Genomic DNA, 16,062 nt, shown 5'->3' on the forward strand with positions numbered 1-16,062 from the left:
TCCTATGAGGTGCAGCTTCCAAGTTTCTGAGCTTCTGCCTTGCAGAGCGTCCCTCCCCCACAACTCATCCTCTCTGCTCCTTCAGACTAGCCAGCAGCAATTAGCAAACACTTGGTGTAACTGTGCATCTGCTGAGCTCCTCATATGAGCGACTTCTCAGTGAAACACTGGTAAAAATGTTGTTAAAGGGTTAATGGAGGAACCACGTCGTGATGACTTCCTGATGGCGAAGTTTCAGGAAGTGCAGGAGTTTTTAAAGAGACACAGGTCCAATTTCAAGGCGTTAAATTACAGCGTAAAATTTCTTTTCAGTTATGTTTGATATATATTGCAATTTTATAACAACTGAGGATAATATAGTTATTTGATTGTGCTGTAAAATAGCACTACGTGACTGGGAAATACATAATACTGCCACTTTAAGTTATTCCAAACCAACTTGTGCTTATTTAAAAACTTTCTCAACATTAGTAAATGGTTGTACTCTGCCTGCTGGCAGAAACTGCTGTCAAATCTCTGTGACAACTGATGGGGATGAGTCTTTTATTTACATGTAGAGGAATTTCTAGCCACTTTACTTTGCTAAACTGTTTACGTTCAACTGAATTTTAGTTCAGATGGTTTTGGAGTCGTCACTCCAAGACAATCAGCTCTTTAGAGGTCAGTTTGCTGCTACAGTACCTCGTGACGAGGGACGCAAAGAGGGATTTTAGTGGAAAGTCCTACACAGACCTGATGGAGGACTGTAGAGATGGAGGCCGGCCATTTTGATTTACCAAAAGGTGCGTGCGTCCCGTTGGATATGGAGTAGCTGGGAGGAGATGAGCTGGCAGAGCGGGAGACATGAGGACTGATTGACCAACACTGCCAAGAACCACTGGGAAAATGTTACTGTTAAGGGTTGAAACAATCAATGGAAGCTGGGACCCATCCGATGACAACTTCCTGACTGCAGTCACTGGTGAGCAATAAATGACTGAAGGAACATGAAGTTGCAAGACCGTCAACGTTTGTCGCTTTCAGAAACATGAAGTGGGCCTTTATATTTTAGGGTAAGCATTGCAGGCTTCTGCTGTTGAATCACAAACACAAACCTTAAAAACCTCGATATTATTCTGGCTTCCTTTATGTCTCACCAAGATAAGTTATAGTTTCCTGGAGTCCACAAACCTTGGAAATGTCTCTGCTACTCTTTCCAGACGTCAGCAGCTTTGTTTCTCAGCGGTCATTGAATTTATTTTGGTCAACCCAGAACGTGCTGCTTGAGATCTTTTAGCCTGACTGACAGGTGCTTTTCAAAATTAGTGAAATTCAAATCAATAATCAAAAAATGTGGGTAAGAAAAGCACAAAAAAGGCTCCCAACACTTTTTCGCAAAGTTGGAAATCTGTAGATGGCTGAAAATTGCCCTCTGTAGGCAACGATAAAATCTGATGAATTAAACTTCCGATTTCCCCGTTTCTTAAAGCTGAAGTTTCCCCAGCTCCTGGGAACCTTAGAGGCCCGTGTGAGTCAACAACGGATGAATCAACTTAACTGGAAAAGCAGAAATAGTATTTTCTCAACCTCAGTGTATCAACTGGGCACGCCCACTTACTCTGGTGAACAAAACATTATTAGTCATGAGGTCTAGTTGACAAATGCCACATGTTTCTACCTTTTAAGAAAACGGTATTCCAGTTCTCCTTAAAAAAAAAAATATAATAATAATATATATATATATATATATATTTTTTTTTTTAATAAATGGGAAACGAGATAAAACTAGCCATTCTGTTTTAGGTTAGGAAAAGTTTTCATTTAAACACCAAAATTTAAACACCTGTCAAATTCAAGGGACGTAACAACAAAGGAATCACACTTATATTTTATTTTTATTTCACATATTTACACGACAGCAAAAGGGCAGAGTAGGACATGTGACAGAAGGTGAATTCAGCTCACGGGAGCGAAACTGTGGCACAAAGAGAACTGACACGAGCAGGGCTAAGAATAGATGGAGGGTGGTTTCTATTACATGTAGGTAAATAATTAAACAAGTGCGGCCACATCTAAAGAGAACAGTGACAGGAGCTGATAAGACTTGATGTGAAATCTCATGATCAAAGATTTAGCAGGAAGGTTTTTAATACACAATTTACTAAGGATAAAACATCTGGAATGGTTCACAGGTTTAAAAGAGAAGCTTTGAATTACTTTATTCTGACTCGTAATTCTTAAAAGTAATGCTTACAGCACTCACAGGAAGGGTTCGGGTATGTTGACATGCTCTGAGTTGGATCAGCCTCGTCCAGCAAGGCTTCAATATAAAGTTAAAATGTGTGGGCTTTTTTAAAATATAAACAGAGCCGATGTGTCGGAACCAAAATCAGTTTAAAACTACATTACGCAATGCAAGCAGCAGCTGCAGGAAACAACGTTGTCTTGCTTCCTGGTGGTTTAAGAGAGTCTGATCTGACCTCATCCGGTCCGTACCGAAATGAATCCCAGTCTGAGATCCAGAAACAACTCGAGAGGAGAAAAACAGTGTGCTGCCCCGACCTCATAGCTCTTCCTCTGTTTTCACCTGCATGACGCCGTCCTGCTGCTCTGACTGCGCCATCTGGCTGTCGTTGAAGGGCATATTAAACTGGATGTCGCTAGGCTGGGAAAAGTCTGCCGGAAAGTGGTTGTAGTTTGCGTTTAAATTCACATTCAGGAAGGAGAAAGCGTTGGCGTCTGCGGCGGGGTCGCCTATGAAGTTCTGTTCGTTCAGAAACTGAAACAAGTCGTACATGATCTGCTCGTCCATGACGCCAGGGTCCATCGTGTCCGACTCAGGAGAAGATTGAAAGGCGAGGTGGCTATCGTCCGATGGCATCACGTTTTGTGTCTCCATGGGGAAGCTGAAGGTCTGTTTTGAAGACAGTGCTGGCTCTGCAGAAAAACAAAAATACATGGGTTTTACTACAGAGAAGAAAAATACATTAAAAAAAAAAAATATATATATATATATATATATATATATGGTTATCTGACATGCAAGTTTTCATTCAGGGAATATGACATGACTGCATCTTTGGCTTAAATGCACGGTGCAGCTGATTGGACTTTTGCCTTCAAGCAAGAAGATCCTGGATTTGAATCTGAGGCCTTTTTGCATAGAGTTTGAATTTTCTCCTTTGCATGCCTGGGTTTTCTCTGGGTACTCCAGCTTCCTCAATTTGTTTAAAGTTTTACTTGCATCACCGTTGGGCTGGTATTTGAGTCAAAAATCCAAAAGCAAATTTCCTGTATTCCTGAAGGCCATATTTTGGCAAAATTTTTTATTCATTTTTATTGCATTTATACTCAGAAAATTTGAGTTTTCAGTTAGAAATATAGCAGCAAACATCCAATATGGCTGCTACATCTTCCAAAGCAAATTAAGAGTTTTGCCTCCTGCCAGAGGAATTAAAAACCCACACTGTTTATAGAGTTGCTTTCGACAATAAGTAAAACATTGATTAAGATATCTGATGTGTATTGACGATTCAAAATGTAATGTTTGTTACATCATACTGGTTACTGTATGATGATTTTATGACTTTTTACAAGATGTTTTTATGACTTTGAACTGCCTTGTTGCTGAAATGTACCAAACAAATAAACGACTGATTTTAACCACAAAAACCTAAAAGGTACGAAAACAAATGTTTCCGATATCCAATTAGTTAGCTTTGTTAGCTTTACATGACCCGAGACATTACTGATTGAACTTTCTTTCACAGCCTTTGTTAGCGCCTAGCGTAGCGTACAGATGGAACTAGTCATGGAACCTAGCGGAGAGTCTGCTGCTCTGGACTTCTTTAATTTAGAGTATTTTCAGGGGGAAAACAAGATTTTTCTTCACTAGAGTAGCTTTTGGGTTAACATTTAAAGCACTAAAAGTAATTTGGCACTTACAATAACTAAATAAATCGGTAAACGGGATCTCATTGCTTTAGCAAGAACCAACGACGAACTTCAGCAAAGAACAGGAAGGATGAGTGAATGATGAAAAGTTGCTTTATTTTACTCTTTTACACATTTAGCCTCTTAACTGCCATGGAGTAAAACATATTTTTAAAATTTGACAAAGTAGGAATATTTAAAATAAAGAAAATATGCGGGCAAGCTGTTACCGTTAGCGTGCTAACTGAGCTAGCAGCATTAGCTGCTAACAGAAGCTGGTATAAACGATTTAAAAATGTCACAATCAGATGTTTCTGACATCATTTCACTAAAACAGCAAACTGAAGTTAAACTGAGTTGTTTGGTGTCATTTCTCTTAATGTTTTGTATAAATAAATCATGAATCTAGGTGCTAATTAGCACCTTTCTGCTGCTAATTAGCATTAGCAGCAGAAAGGTTTGGTAGATTACATAGTTACAAAATCATTTTGGTTGCTTTACACAGAAATTTCCTAACAATTTACGCTGACAGCATAGACTTATTTCCTTATATATAAATAAATAGAAAAATGGGAAGACTTTTTAGCTGTGTAACTAACAGTTGCTTTGTGGTTTACCCAAATTAGTCAAGACAAGACTGTGAACTAAAAACCCTAACCCTATCAGAAAGTAATGCTGCCATCAAATATGTAAATTAAGAAATAGGGGTCATATTGAAACTGGATGAAATTAGCAGAATATCTTCCAAGCAAATGTGGAAAAGGTAATTCTTGATTCAATCTTTCCACTTCACTATGTGATACCAGGCCAGTCTTTGAACGCTCTGCCTGACAGGTCACATGGCCTGCTCAGGGGCAGTTTCCTACTTCTTCCATCAGGTTTCTGTACATTACAGCCACCTGATGAAGCAGATCATGCAAATGTCACATTTTCATGATTCACTCGTCATATGAACCGTAGGAGGAGCAGAAAGTTAGACTGGTTTTATTCATTTAAAAATAAAAAATGGGTGTGCTGTGGTGGCGCAGGGGTTAAGCACAACCCATGTACAGAGGCCTTGGTCCTCGACGCGGCTGTCGCAGGCTCGATTCCCAGCCTGGCAACCCTTGCCGCATGTCTTTCCCCATCTCTCATTACCAACTTTCCTGTCAATTAACTATCAAATAAAGGCCACTAGAGCCAATAAAACCTTTAAAAAACATTTCAAATAGTAATGGATCAGCTGTGAGTGATAATGTTATAATAAAAACAAACCATCTTAAAAATCTGTTTTTTTATGATTCATACTTTCTTAAAGAGACATTATTATTATTGTCATCAGTGACAATGACTCACTCATTGAGGTTTCTCAGCGAGTCATAATAGCGAACAAACAAAAAGACTCTTTTGTGGTGCGTCTGTAAAATAATAAAGACATGTGGACCCGGCTCTTGTGTAATGCCATCTGGTTCACCGTTACAGCTCAAAGCAGCGAATATGAATAAGTCGTTGGCTGAGGTGAGTGTAAACATCCATCCTTGGTGTTTATTTGAGAACGGAAGGCAAATCTCACGTCAACATTTGGCTTTTTCAGCTTTTAGCTTTTAGTTAGCGTGATAAAATATGATGGCTGGTTAAGTCGTTCATTGCTGGAAGGAAGTGTGCAGAAAAATGGCACCTACAGGCAAGCGAATGTTTTTGCAAGGAGTCCACTGCATCTCTAGAGGTGTTGAGAAAAAAAATCTAAACTTTAGAAAACTTAATTTAAAGTCTTCAAACTAGGTCATAGTACATTTAGTCAAATTCTCAGTTGAGGGAATTTGTTCAGTTATTTAGTTAGCTAAATAATACAAATTATCAGGCCTAACCTAGTATTTTTTCTCTTTTATTGTCTGAATTTTAAACAATAATGTTACTAAAAATGTTTGAAAAAGATGTTGGTTTGATTAGGGGGTCAGAGATAATTTAGGAAAAGTTCACCTGGTAAAAACTGGAATGAGAATTGCAGTAAATGACCAAATAAAACATAAATAAATAAATATTTATTAAATTTTGTATTTTGTACAGAATTTAATAAATTTAACCCAGATCGTTTCTGGGGTTTTTTTTACCATCAGCATAACTTCCATAAAAACGGCGGCCGTTTGAATATTATTACCGCTTTATAATTTTACAAACTTGAAGCCGCTCTCCGTTTATCGTTTACATCTTCTGGCCATTTCTAAAACGAGCCAGATAATCGCTGCCCTTCTTCCTCCCATGGCCTTTTTTGAGGATGTGGTTTCGTAGATTTGCTGAAGCCATAAAACTAACAAAAGGCCCGGGGATTTCTTTTGTTTACAGTAAGCAGGTACCACGGCCAGTCGGTTATTTAAAAGAGAGAGAGAAAAAAAAAGCAGAACAGCAAGAGATTGTGAATGGCTCAAACATTTACAATCACAACTCAGAAGGTTTGCTGGGTTTTAACAGAAACAGAAGCATTGATGGTCTAATTCATGAGTCACATCTTAAAGATAAACATCAGAGTGAAAGCAGAAGTCTCACCTGTCACACTAATGTCCCGTTTAATCGTGGCTCTCTTTCGCTTCACTTCATACGGATCTGAAACACAAAGCGGCCGAGCTCGGATTAGCACGGTGCGGTTCTCCAACCCGCTCTACCTGTTCTCTGGTTAAGGTTTGACCGACACGAGGCGGCAGCCCCGACTCACCGGGATTGTGCGGCAAGTACATGAAGGAGACGGGTTCGCTCTCCATCTGGTCCGAGACGCGGCGCAGCACGACGCTGACCTCCACCTCCTCCGTGATGTCTTGGTCCTGGTAGGGCGGCGTCTTGAACACGATGGCTATCTGCCGGTGGACGTCTGTCTGAGCGAACTCGCCGTTCGCCTTCCACGAGCCTTGCCTGAAGAGGATCTCTATGTCGTCTGGCGATTAGCGGAGAAACAACAGATTGATCCCAGCAGCAATATCAGACTTAATTCTGCACGTTTTTATGCTTTGAGATGAATAAGCAGAAACTTTACGGGTTCTTCTCCTGCCCAAAAAAGTGGGACTAAAATAAGAAAAGCATCCTATTTTAAGTAATAACTTATGATAATGTCACACTTGCAACACAAACAGCAACAAACCCAAACAATTAATCGGATTAATTGATTACTTGAATAATCTTCAACTAATTTAGTTACAAATGAAAGCCTCCGTCACCTTTCTGCACTTTGTCACACAGCATGTAGACCTCCGTCTTGCCTCTGCAGGAGCCTTTGTTCAGGTTAAGCTGGCAGATCTTCAGCTCCGACGTGGTCGTGGCCTCTTTGGAAGAACACAGAGCAGAGCGTGAGCGCGCGCAGCTCACGTGGAGCGAGAGAGTCATCAGGAAGTTCTTGGCGGTCTCTTACTCTTGTCGTAGATCGGCTTGGAGATGACCGGGCAGAGCGAGTCCTTCCTGCCGTCGTCCCACTCGAGCTGGCACTCGAAACACAAACGCACCGCGTTCATGTCCATGTCCTCGATCCCTTTAGTGTTACCGGCTGGAGGAGAGGAAAAACGCCGAATGTGACGTCTGATTAAAGGTTCACGACAACATTTGTATTTGTGTGTGTGAGGAGCTTACTCTTAAAAGGGTCGATATTTTGGTTTCTCCTTTTCTGCAGCGACACGTCCAGCTCTCTCCTTCTCACACACTGGATGCCGAGATTAGCGAAGCTGCAAATTGTAAACAAAAACGATTTAAAAAAATAAATAATAAATAAGGGGAATGAAAACCTGATGAGCATCTGGAACGACTAACAAGAAAAAACATTTGGTGTTTAAGGATGCTTACCTGTGACGTCGGGTGGTATGAGGGTTAAAGCAGACCACGCAGATTCCCGAGCCAGTGACACAGTCTTTACCCACAAGGCAGTGCGGGTGAGGCCGGTGGGGGTAATCTTTGGTGACCAAAGAAACGGTCACTGTGACCTTCTTTATGTGGTCAATGGGACCCTGAATCTGAAAGAGACAGAAGGAACAGCAGAGTTTACAAGAAGGACCAGTCAAGAGCAGCGATGGACACATCTGCTGGTGAAGTAAAATAAACTCATATTTTATCGCAAGCTAAAAAAAAAAAAATCAGAAAAATCCAAATTTCTTTGATTACAGTACAAACCCCACAATTGAGATAAAATTAGAGTGTCGTTTCAGAGCATATACTTTGGTATTTTTACATTTTACTGGTGTACAAAACCAGCAAGTTGAAAGTACCAACCACAAAAATGTATTTTCATTTCTTTATTATTATTTGAAACGCAAAAACACTGAATGCTGATGAAGCATCTATATTTACTTTAACAAACAGATAGCTGCATGATAAGGGAGGTAGAAAAAGAAAAAAACTATATATTTCAGTCTCCATCTGGAGTCTTTTTTTTGGAAACACTCCAAGTGGATTTAAAGTAAAAAGGATGAACAAAATGAGAAATCATTTTCTTGCCCTCTGTTTGCTACAGTAGAGCGAATTGATCCGTTTCTCTCCTGTTAAAGTAAATTGTGCTGTACACTCTGTAAAATACCAGCTCATTTTTAATAAAAGCCAGGCGGTAAACTGAAAGTGGGTCGTCATTGGAAGGACGATAATCCTGACCATATGGCAAAATAAACACAGAAATACTTTGGGTAAATAAATCGACCTTCTTCCACAGCCTGAACAAACCCCAGACCTAAACCTGCAGGTCGAGCTGAAGAGGAACCAGGACTGGATCATGTAGAGCAGGGGCGTCAAACTCATTTTCATTTTGGGCCATATCAAAAATCTGAATGTTCTTAAAGGGCCAGTCGTGCCAGGATACATCGACAAAACCAAATAGACTGATAAAATATCAATAAATGGTTCCTCCAGGATTTTGTGATTTTTTTGTGTGTGTGGTTATTTGCAGTCAAAATGACAGATTTTGTGCCAATTTAGAAATATTTGTAAGGAATTTTTATATTTTTGCTAATGTATGGTGTCAAATGTAATTTATTATTACGGACTATAACTTGACATCAAGTCAGGCTGAGGCAGCAGTGATTTAAACTCAATGTTTTTGACCAGTTTTGAAAAAAACTGCAATAAAATCAGAAAATTTTTTTTTTGAAGATTTGTTGATTTTGTGTGAATTTTGCAGATTTGTGAAAAACTGGAAGGACTTATTGATGTAATTTGGGTTTAAAGGGCCACATAAAAGCTACGGCGGCCCAGATTTGGCCCCCGGGCCTCGAGTTTGACACAGAGAGATAATCAAAGATTATCTCTCATCTTTATAACATAGAAGAAGATTAAAGCTGTCTTGTTGGAAAAATGGGGGACAGCAGCAGGGATTTAAAATAAACAAAAATAAAACATGGTGTGATTTTTTTTTTCCTCCACTGAAACTCAAACCTGATTCTCCTGAAATGTTCATTGTGATGTTATGCTACTGCAACAAATATTTGAGGTAATTTTAGAGTAACTCCAGCTTGGCTAACTTTAAATAGTCTTTTGTTTTTTGTTACACCTATTATCAGAACAACCTGTTTATCTGGTTATGACTCAGTTCTACATCCTTTCTTCTCTCACACTCCATCTTTCTCTGTCGCCTCTAAAGCTGCGTTTTCTCTTTCGACTTGCTGCGCGAGGTTGCATGGGGTGAGGGTGTCTGTGGCGTTTGTTTGTAGGAAGAAAGGGGATAAACCTTGAGGCCCTGACCACAGAGATGGTTTGGATTTGCGGGGACTTTCTAATAAATGTCTGCCGACCGCAGCCTCCACCCTCCTCCCCCATTTCCACACCTTATCTCAGCAGGGGCTCATAACAAACAGCTTCAGTTGTGGTTAGCAACTCTAACTGTCGCGGAGGACTCGTAAACTCCCCTCAGTAAGGAAACCGAAATCAGACGTGTACCTCTATGGTGGGCTGCGTCTTGTTGTTGTCGGTGCTGGACGCCCCCAGGATGCTCCCGGCCGAGCGACCCTCACACTCGTAGCGGAACCTCATTCCCCGGTCCTTGGGCTCCTCCACCACCACCAGCTTGGGCTTCTCCAGGATCCGCTCCAGCATGTTGCCGTTGCTCTGCAGGCTTTGGGAGGGAACGCCGCCTTTGGGGGTCAGCGATAAGGGCAGGCCTCGACCTCGGCTGGGCGCCATGGGTTTGTGGGAAGGATGACCGGACGCCATCTCGCGCAGTGGAACGGGGTTCGGCTGTGGGGGAGGGATTAAGAAGAGTTAAACATTTAAACCTTTTTCTTTCTGATCAATAGACTCTGGTTTGCTTTAACTAACTTGATACTTTTATGAATTGAACCTTTATTTAACCAGTTGAGTTATTAAGAACAACACTTTTATAGCAGGAGTGTTCAGGTTGAGGTTCGAGGGCCTTTTGCAGCCCTCAAGGTTGATTATGCAGTCCGCAAAATTAGGAGGTTGATACAGATAAGACATATAAAAAAACAAAACAAAAAAACGGGTTTTAGGTCTTAATAAATAAATAAAACTCTCCGAAAAATGTATATGTTAGATACAACATTCTTAGCTTATTACAAGGAATGCACAAAAAACAAACTCTCTAGCCCAGCAAAATTAAACTAATAGACACTTAGGGCTTTGTAAATATTTCTTAAATCAAAGAAACATGCAAGACCCCTTTTTTTTTTTTTGCAGATCCCAATTTTGCTTGCAATAATCTTATTTTATCAATTAGCACCGTTAGTGTTAATAAAATCAACATTCTGTACATTCAGCCTTCCTATTATCTACTGAAAGTCTTGCTCTCTCTCTCTCCTTCAGGCACGCCTTGACATTGTTTTCTTTCAAGTAGCTTCGTTCATCTCTGGGCTTCGGCTGAGCTTCTTGTATCTATGACACTTTGTTCCTAAACGTGTGAATAAAAGATCTGCCAGCTCTTCAGATCCTATAGATCTCGCTGATTCAGAAGAAAAACAGAAATCAAGTCATGTTTTGACGCTAAGCAAAAAAAAAAAAAACAAAGACTAAAGTAGCTGATAAAAATAACCACAATTTGAATAGACTCTAAAATAAATATGAGTGGTCAAGCAAAAACATAACATGTTTTCCATTTCAGTAAAATCCTGATTCCACCACAGAAATTCCCACATCTAAAAGAGTCAGCTTCATGTCTTTGAAACTTCCTCTATTATGTCATTAGTTCACACCACAAACCTATAAAAGTGTCATTCGGGCTACTATTACACAACAGACTACATCGACATGATAACACAAGTTGGTGTGAGAACTCAGGGTCAAGTCTGTAAGCATCTTCTTACCCCTCAGATGAGAATTACTGCAAGCTCAGCTCCAGCAGCAGTTCACATCTAGAGCATCGGCTTCGTCAACTCAGAAAGACAACAGAGGACGGCTGAACCCAACCGAGCTGAGAGACAACCAGCTCTATCAGTGAGGTTCAGAGGCAGGCTGCTTGTTTATGCTTCTGTACATGTGCTTTCCATCACCGCACAGCGTTCAGCATGTGCTTCTTGACTCATCCCCCTCACTCACTCACTCACTCACTCACTCACACACACACACATCTGATGTCTATTTTTTTCCGTTACACCACAGACCACCAAGCCTTTCCGTTTCCCACTCGTACTTTTTAATCTGTCACTTCTGCTTTCTCTCTCTCTCTCAGTTGTTAATTTCTGCAAAAGCCGAGGCTTCAACACAATCCAAACAGAACTTCACCAAACTCCGCAGATCCAACAACAAACCTTCATGGAACAAAGAGCTAAAAGACTAGCCGATAATGGGCCCGGGAGCTGGTTAAAGTGTCGCCTCAGAGATCAGGGTGGCGCCCCGGCAGGCGTGAGGTCATCCCTCTCAACATCCTCCGGAGCCACATACGTCTGCCGAGAGGACCCGGTCACTGTAAAACACTCACACAAACAAAAGAAGCAAGGAGCGGCGAGGAAGAAGGAACAGGAAGTCTGCTCTGCTGATTCACCAATCGCAGGAGGAGACGCTGAGCAGGGAAAAAAATAAAAATAAAAATGCAACCTTTAACCTTCAGTGGGTTTGGCTTGTAATCAGAAAAGACGGCAAGCAGGAGTCCGATTACACATTTTCCAAGATGACGTCGTGCCCCCTTCTTTCTCCACAGAAAGGCATGCTGGGAGAGCGTGTCTCAGACACAAGAGAGTCGCTCACAGCAACAATCCCACACAGATAACCCAAAAACAGAGGGTGAAACCACTTCTCCTCTGCTGTCCTTCAGCTCGGCTTGTCTGTGCAGGCTGCAGCATCGCCGCAGCCTTATCAGATTACAACATCTCTGATCTGCCCCGCTGTCTGGAAGTCACATGCTTTCTGATAATAGTTTGACCTGCAGTGCTGCCCAGCTGCTGATCGGTGGGGGGAATAACAGAAACCTGCAACCGTCTGCGAGCCTGTGAACCGGCTTTTTGGTCCTTTGTCAACAGTCAGTCAGGAAAACAGCAGAAGCCGTCACAAAAAGAGGCCGATTATCAGAAGCAACCGGAGCTGAATCACACAATGACTAATATTGCAACAAAAGTTAAACAAAAGGCAGTGACATCCTCAAATTGTGTGCCAATTTGTCAAAAAGTAGTAACATACCTTAAATGATAGGGAAAAAACGGTTTCCAACACATTTACTCATGCTTATAACCAACAATGAGGCGTTTACAAACCAAATGGCTTAAGCTTAAATTCAATATTTGACCATTAGTTCCTGAACTGAAAAAAGTTTAAGCCACACAAATAATCTCTATGATCTTTAGGTCTTTATTTTCACGGGTTCAAGAAGTTCAACGGACTAAATATCTCCAATCAAATTTAGCTGTGTCGTCTTACTAGCTGATTTTCCCAGAATACAGCCAGAAGCAGGTGTTTTACCAAAGCATCGCTAAGGTAGAACGGCTGGATTTACATTCGTTTAATTAGCTTTTTGCTCTACACTTTACTTTAGAAAATGACATTTCATATGGTTTATTATAAGAACATTTAATAATCGAGTATGAGAGACTCAACAGCCATCCACTGGCTTATCTTTGCAGGGTCATCCAGGGTCGTTCACCCTGAAGAGGTTATCAGTTCATCACAGGGCAACAGAGAAACACACAACCATGAAAACACACTCACACCCAAGGCCAATTTAGAGTAGTCAATTAGCAAACCCCATGTAGAAAGGAGTTTCCTACAACTGTTAGGTCTGTCACGATAACAAATTTGGCTGGATGATAAATTGTTCCAGAAATTATTGCGATAAACGATAATATTGCTGTTTTGACCAATTTTTAGACAATATTAACGTAATGGCAAAATAATAATGCAAGAACAAATTCTCAAAGATCAATAAACTTTAAATTCTAATGAACATTTAACACTGGCACTGGAACACATTTTAAATATCAAAAATAAATAAGCAAAACAACAAATAAAATCAATTATGAAGTCGGAAAAAAAAATGGCCCTCCAAAAAAGGGCACAACCGAACGAAAGCCTTTAACAACCAAGTTTTGGGAAAAAAAAAAAAAAAAAAAAGAAACAAAAAATAAAGCAAACCAAAAGAAATGAGTGAGTTTGAATTAATCAAGCAAGCAATTAATTAATTCATTGACTTTGTGACTGTGGCTAGCAGTGTTAGCAACAGCCTGACTTAAAACATCGGCAAGACATTTGGGCCCACTTTTTTAGTATGTTTTTATTTTAAAACCAATGCAAATAAACACTTTATCTCTGAAACCTCTAAGAAGAGGTAGAAAACTGACCAGGACTCAAGAAGGAGAAGAAGAAGGAGAAGAAGAAGAAGAGCACTTTTCACTAAAGCAACCAAAGCGTTACTCACTGCAGTGCCTCTGGGTACCAGCACGGGTTTGGTCGTCGGTTGGAGGTTCTGCAGGAGGGTGAAGCCGTCCTGGTTTAGGACGTCTTCATCCTCCGTCGTCCTCCAGTAGCGGTCTGGAGGAGGAGGAAGAGGAGGCGGGCCAGGAAGGGAGCCGTTCTGCTGTTCGCTGCAGCCATTAATGATTTCTGTAATTAGGTCTATGTGCCAAAAAAAAAAAAAAGAAAGAAAGAAAAAGAAAATGAGGAGCTCAGACTTTATTGCTTTATTGCTAGAATTGCTTTAATCCCTTGAACTTTTCCACATTTGATCACATAACAACCTCAAACTTCAAGGCTTTTCATTGGGTTTTATGGGATGTGTGTGATGCTCATATCCAGAGTTATGCTGTTTGCAAAACAGCATAACTCAGACAGACAAAACAGAGAGACCACACAGGTTGCCACTTAGATTTAGACTAGACGGTCATGGTGAAACTGTTCTAGTTTAGCTCTGACTGGATGTTCAAAGCTCTGGATGCATCTACTTCGTTTCCTTTCTGTACTGTCATGCGTTAAGCTTCAAACATCTTAATGCATGATGCTGCCACCACCATGTGTCACCATGTTTTCAGGGTGGTGTAGAGTGTTGGTTTTACACCACACATAGGTGTACAGGGCAAAGAGTTAAACTGTGACCTCAGGTTTTCTGATTGGATGTGGTCTGACATGTGTCGCAAAGCGGCTTCCTGCGTTCAAGATGCAGAAAGGTAAACAAAGCACACAGGAAAGACCTGAACCTAAACTCTACACTTCACGTTTTATAACTTATTCAAGCTGATTTTTTTTTATTTATTTATTTATTTATTTTTTGGGGGGGGGCAAATATTGGAGTAATATGCATATCTTAAGGCTCGAAAAATTTTATTGCAAAAAAAGTAGAGCATCAACGTGCACATTATCGAGAACTAGGCTCGTTTTTATATGTACTCTCCTCCGTTCACGCTCATTTTAGATAAAATGACAGGCAGTAGAAAGGTGAATCATTGATTACTCAAGACTATTGGCTCAGGTCAAGTCGGGACACAACGAAGCGTAGCAAGGTTTGCCATGCCTTACAGCGTAAAAAGCATCAAAAATAAAACTCACCCAGTTCGCCATTGGGAGTACAAATGTGCGAAAACACGTTGATCCCCGAATTGGGTGTTGGCTCCTCGGCTGTGAAAAATCACGATAATAATATTAATAGAATTACATGTACGAGGAGGACAGCGGTGATTTAGACGGTGACAAGCGGAAAAGAAAACATTTCAACCCCCCCATACCTTTGAAGAAGTCCATATCTTTCATCTCATGTGAGGAAGGCGAAGACCCTGAAGTCGGCCGTCGCGCGCTCGAGTTCAACCCGGATGAGTCCAGGAAACGCTCCTCTGCTCTCGATCAGGAACCTGTCAGTGTGGGTTTCAGTCTAGTCCCCAGCACGAAGTCAGAGCACTGCAGAGGTGTCGAAGAGCCTCGAAGACATGTGAGCAACGCCGAGAGAGATGAAGTTCAGTGTTCTTCTCTGATTGGCCTGCCGCGCTTCGCGGAAATCCCCCGAGCGTCGCGTCACCTCTCCTGCGGGAAACCCCCCCTCCTGCTCTGTCCTGGAGCAGCTGCAGGTTTTACAGCATTCAAGTCTGTAGCTGAATTGGCTATTAAAGCGTCTTCAGCTCAAAGTAGACCTGACACATAACCTTTTTTTTTCTCCCTCTCTCTCCATAAGATAATCTGAGCTCATGTCTTTTCACTTTCGGATTCTCGCTTCGGATCTCATGCAAAACTATTTGAAAACCAAATACATTTCAAGCAGCAGGCTGAGCCAACACTTTTAATATTTCTTCTGGTTGCATCAGCCTCTGATCCCACTTCCTTCACACAAAAAGAAAAGTGTAAATTTCTGATTTGCTTCACCAATAACCTCTCTGCACGTTCAGTAGCTTCCCCCAAAGGTGACGTGATTAATCGTGTGTTTTGACAGCTTTTTTTTCCACTCGGAGTTTAGGAGGCAGTCATTGTTTTTTTTGGGGGGGAGCAGCAGTGACACCTACTGGTCGCAAAGAGAAAAGATGATTTAAAGGAAAAGGAAAACGAAAGCAAGGCGTTTAGAGGAAGCAGTGACTCAGCACATGCTCCCAAATCCACTGTTGCAAGATCGCCCATCCTGATGCTTTTACACAATAGGTTTCAAAGTACAATTTCGGTAATAAACAAGTTGCAAAATAGGTTTTTAAAGCAATACAAGCCTGCACAAGAGAATCAGACATGATCAGATTATGAAACCCCGCTACTGGTGTGCAGATTACAAGAATATCTACAACTACAGCTACAAGCAAGAAC

The 16,062-nt window shown here is 41.0% G+C and overlaps 1 protein-coding gene across 3 annotated transcripts; it reads right to left on the reverse strand.

Moving 5' to 3' along the window:
* Positions 1-1,852: 1,852 nt before the first annotated feature.
* On the reverse strand, positions 1,853-15,643 carry relb (v-rel avian reticuloendotheliosis viral oncogene homolog B). Of its 3 annotated transcripts, XM_007549465.2 has the most exons (11): positions 15,009-15,643; positions 14,833-14,901; positions 13,709-13,905; positions 9,790-10,086; positions 7,714-7,880; positions 7,504-7,595; positions 7,289-7,420; positions 7,098-7,202; positions 6,602-6,817; positions 6,436-6,492; positions 1,853-2,916 (listed from the first exon to the last, which is right to left on the reverse strand). In XM_007549465.2, the coding sequence occupies exons 1-11, from the start codon at positions 15,031-15,033 to the stop codon at positions 2,543-2,545; spliced, it is 1,731 nt and encodes a 576-aa protein (XP_007549527.1). In that variant the 5' UTR covers positions 15,034-15,643; the 3' UTR covers positions 1,853-2,542. The 3 variants fall into 3 exon arrangements, with proteins under 3 accessions (XP_007549527.1, XP_016525716.1, XP_007549528.1); XM_016670230.1 differs by lacking the exons at positions 13,709-13,905; positions 14,833-14,901; positions 15,009-15,643 and adding an exon at positions 11,613-12,032; XM_007549466.2 differs by lacking the exons at positions 13,709-13,905; positions 14,833-14,901; positions 15,009-15,643 and adding an exon at positions 11,169-11,590.
* Positions 15,644-16,062: the final 419 nt, after the last annotated feature.

The sequence above is a fragment of the Poecilia formosa genome, unplaced genomic scaffold (assembly GCF_000485575.1).
Source record: "Poecilia formosa unplaced genomic scaffold, Poecilia_formosa-5.1.2 Scaffold31, whole genome shotgun sequence".
Taxonomy (NCBI): domain Eukaryota; kingdom Metazoa; phylum Chordata; class Actinopteri; order Cyprinodontiformes; family Poeciliidae; genus Poecilia; species Poecilia formosa.

Coding starts and splice junctions, on each gene's coding strand:
- relb (XM_007549465.2), bottom strand. CDS start 15,033: ATGAAAGATATGGACTTCTTCAAAG. Junction 13,906..14,832: donor TACTCCCAATGGCGAACTGG/GTGAGTTTTATT, acceptor TTTGGCACATAG/ACCTAATTACAGAAATCATT. Junction 7,203..7,288: donor CAAGCCGATCTACGACAAGA/GTAAGAGACCGC, acceptor GTTCTTCCAAAG/AGGCCACGACCACGTCGGAG.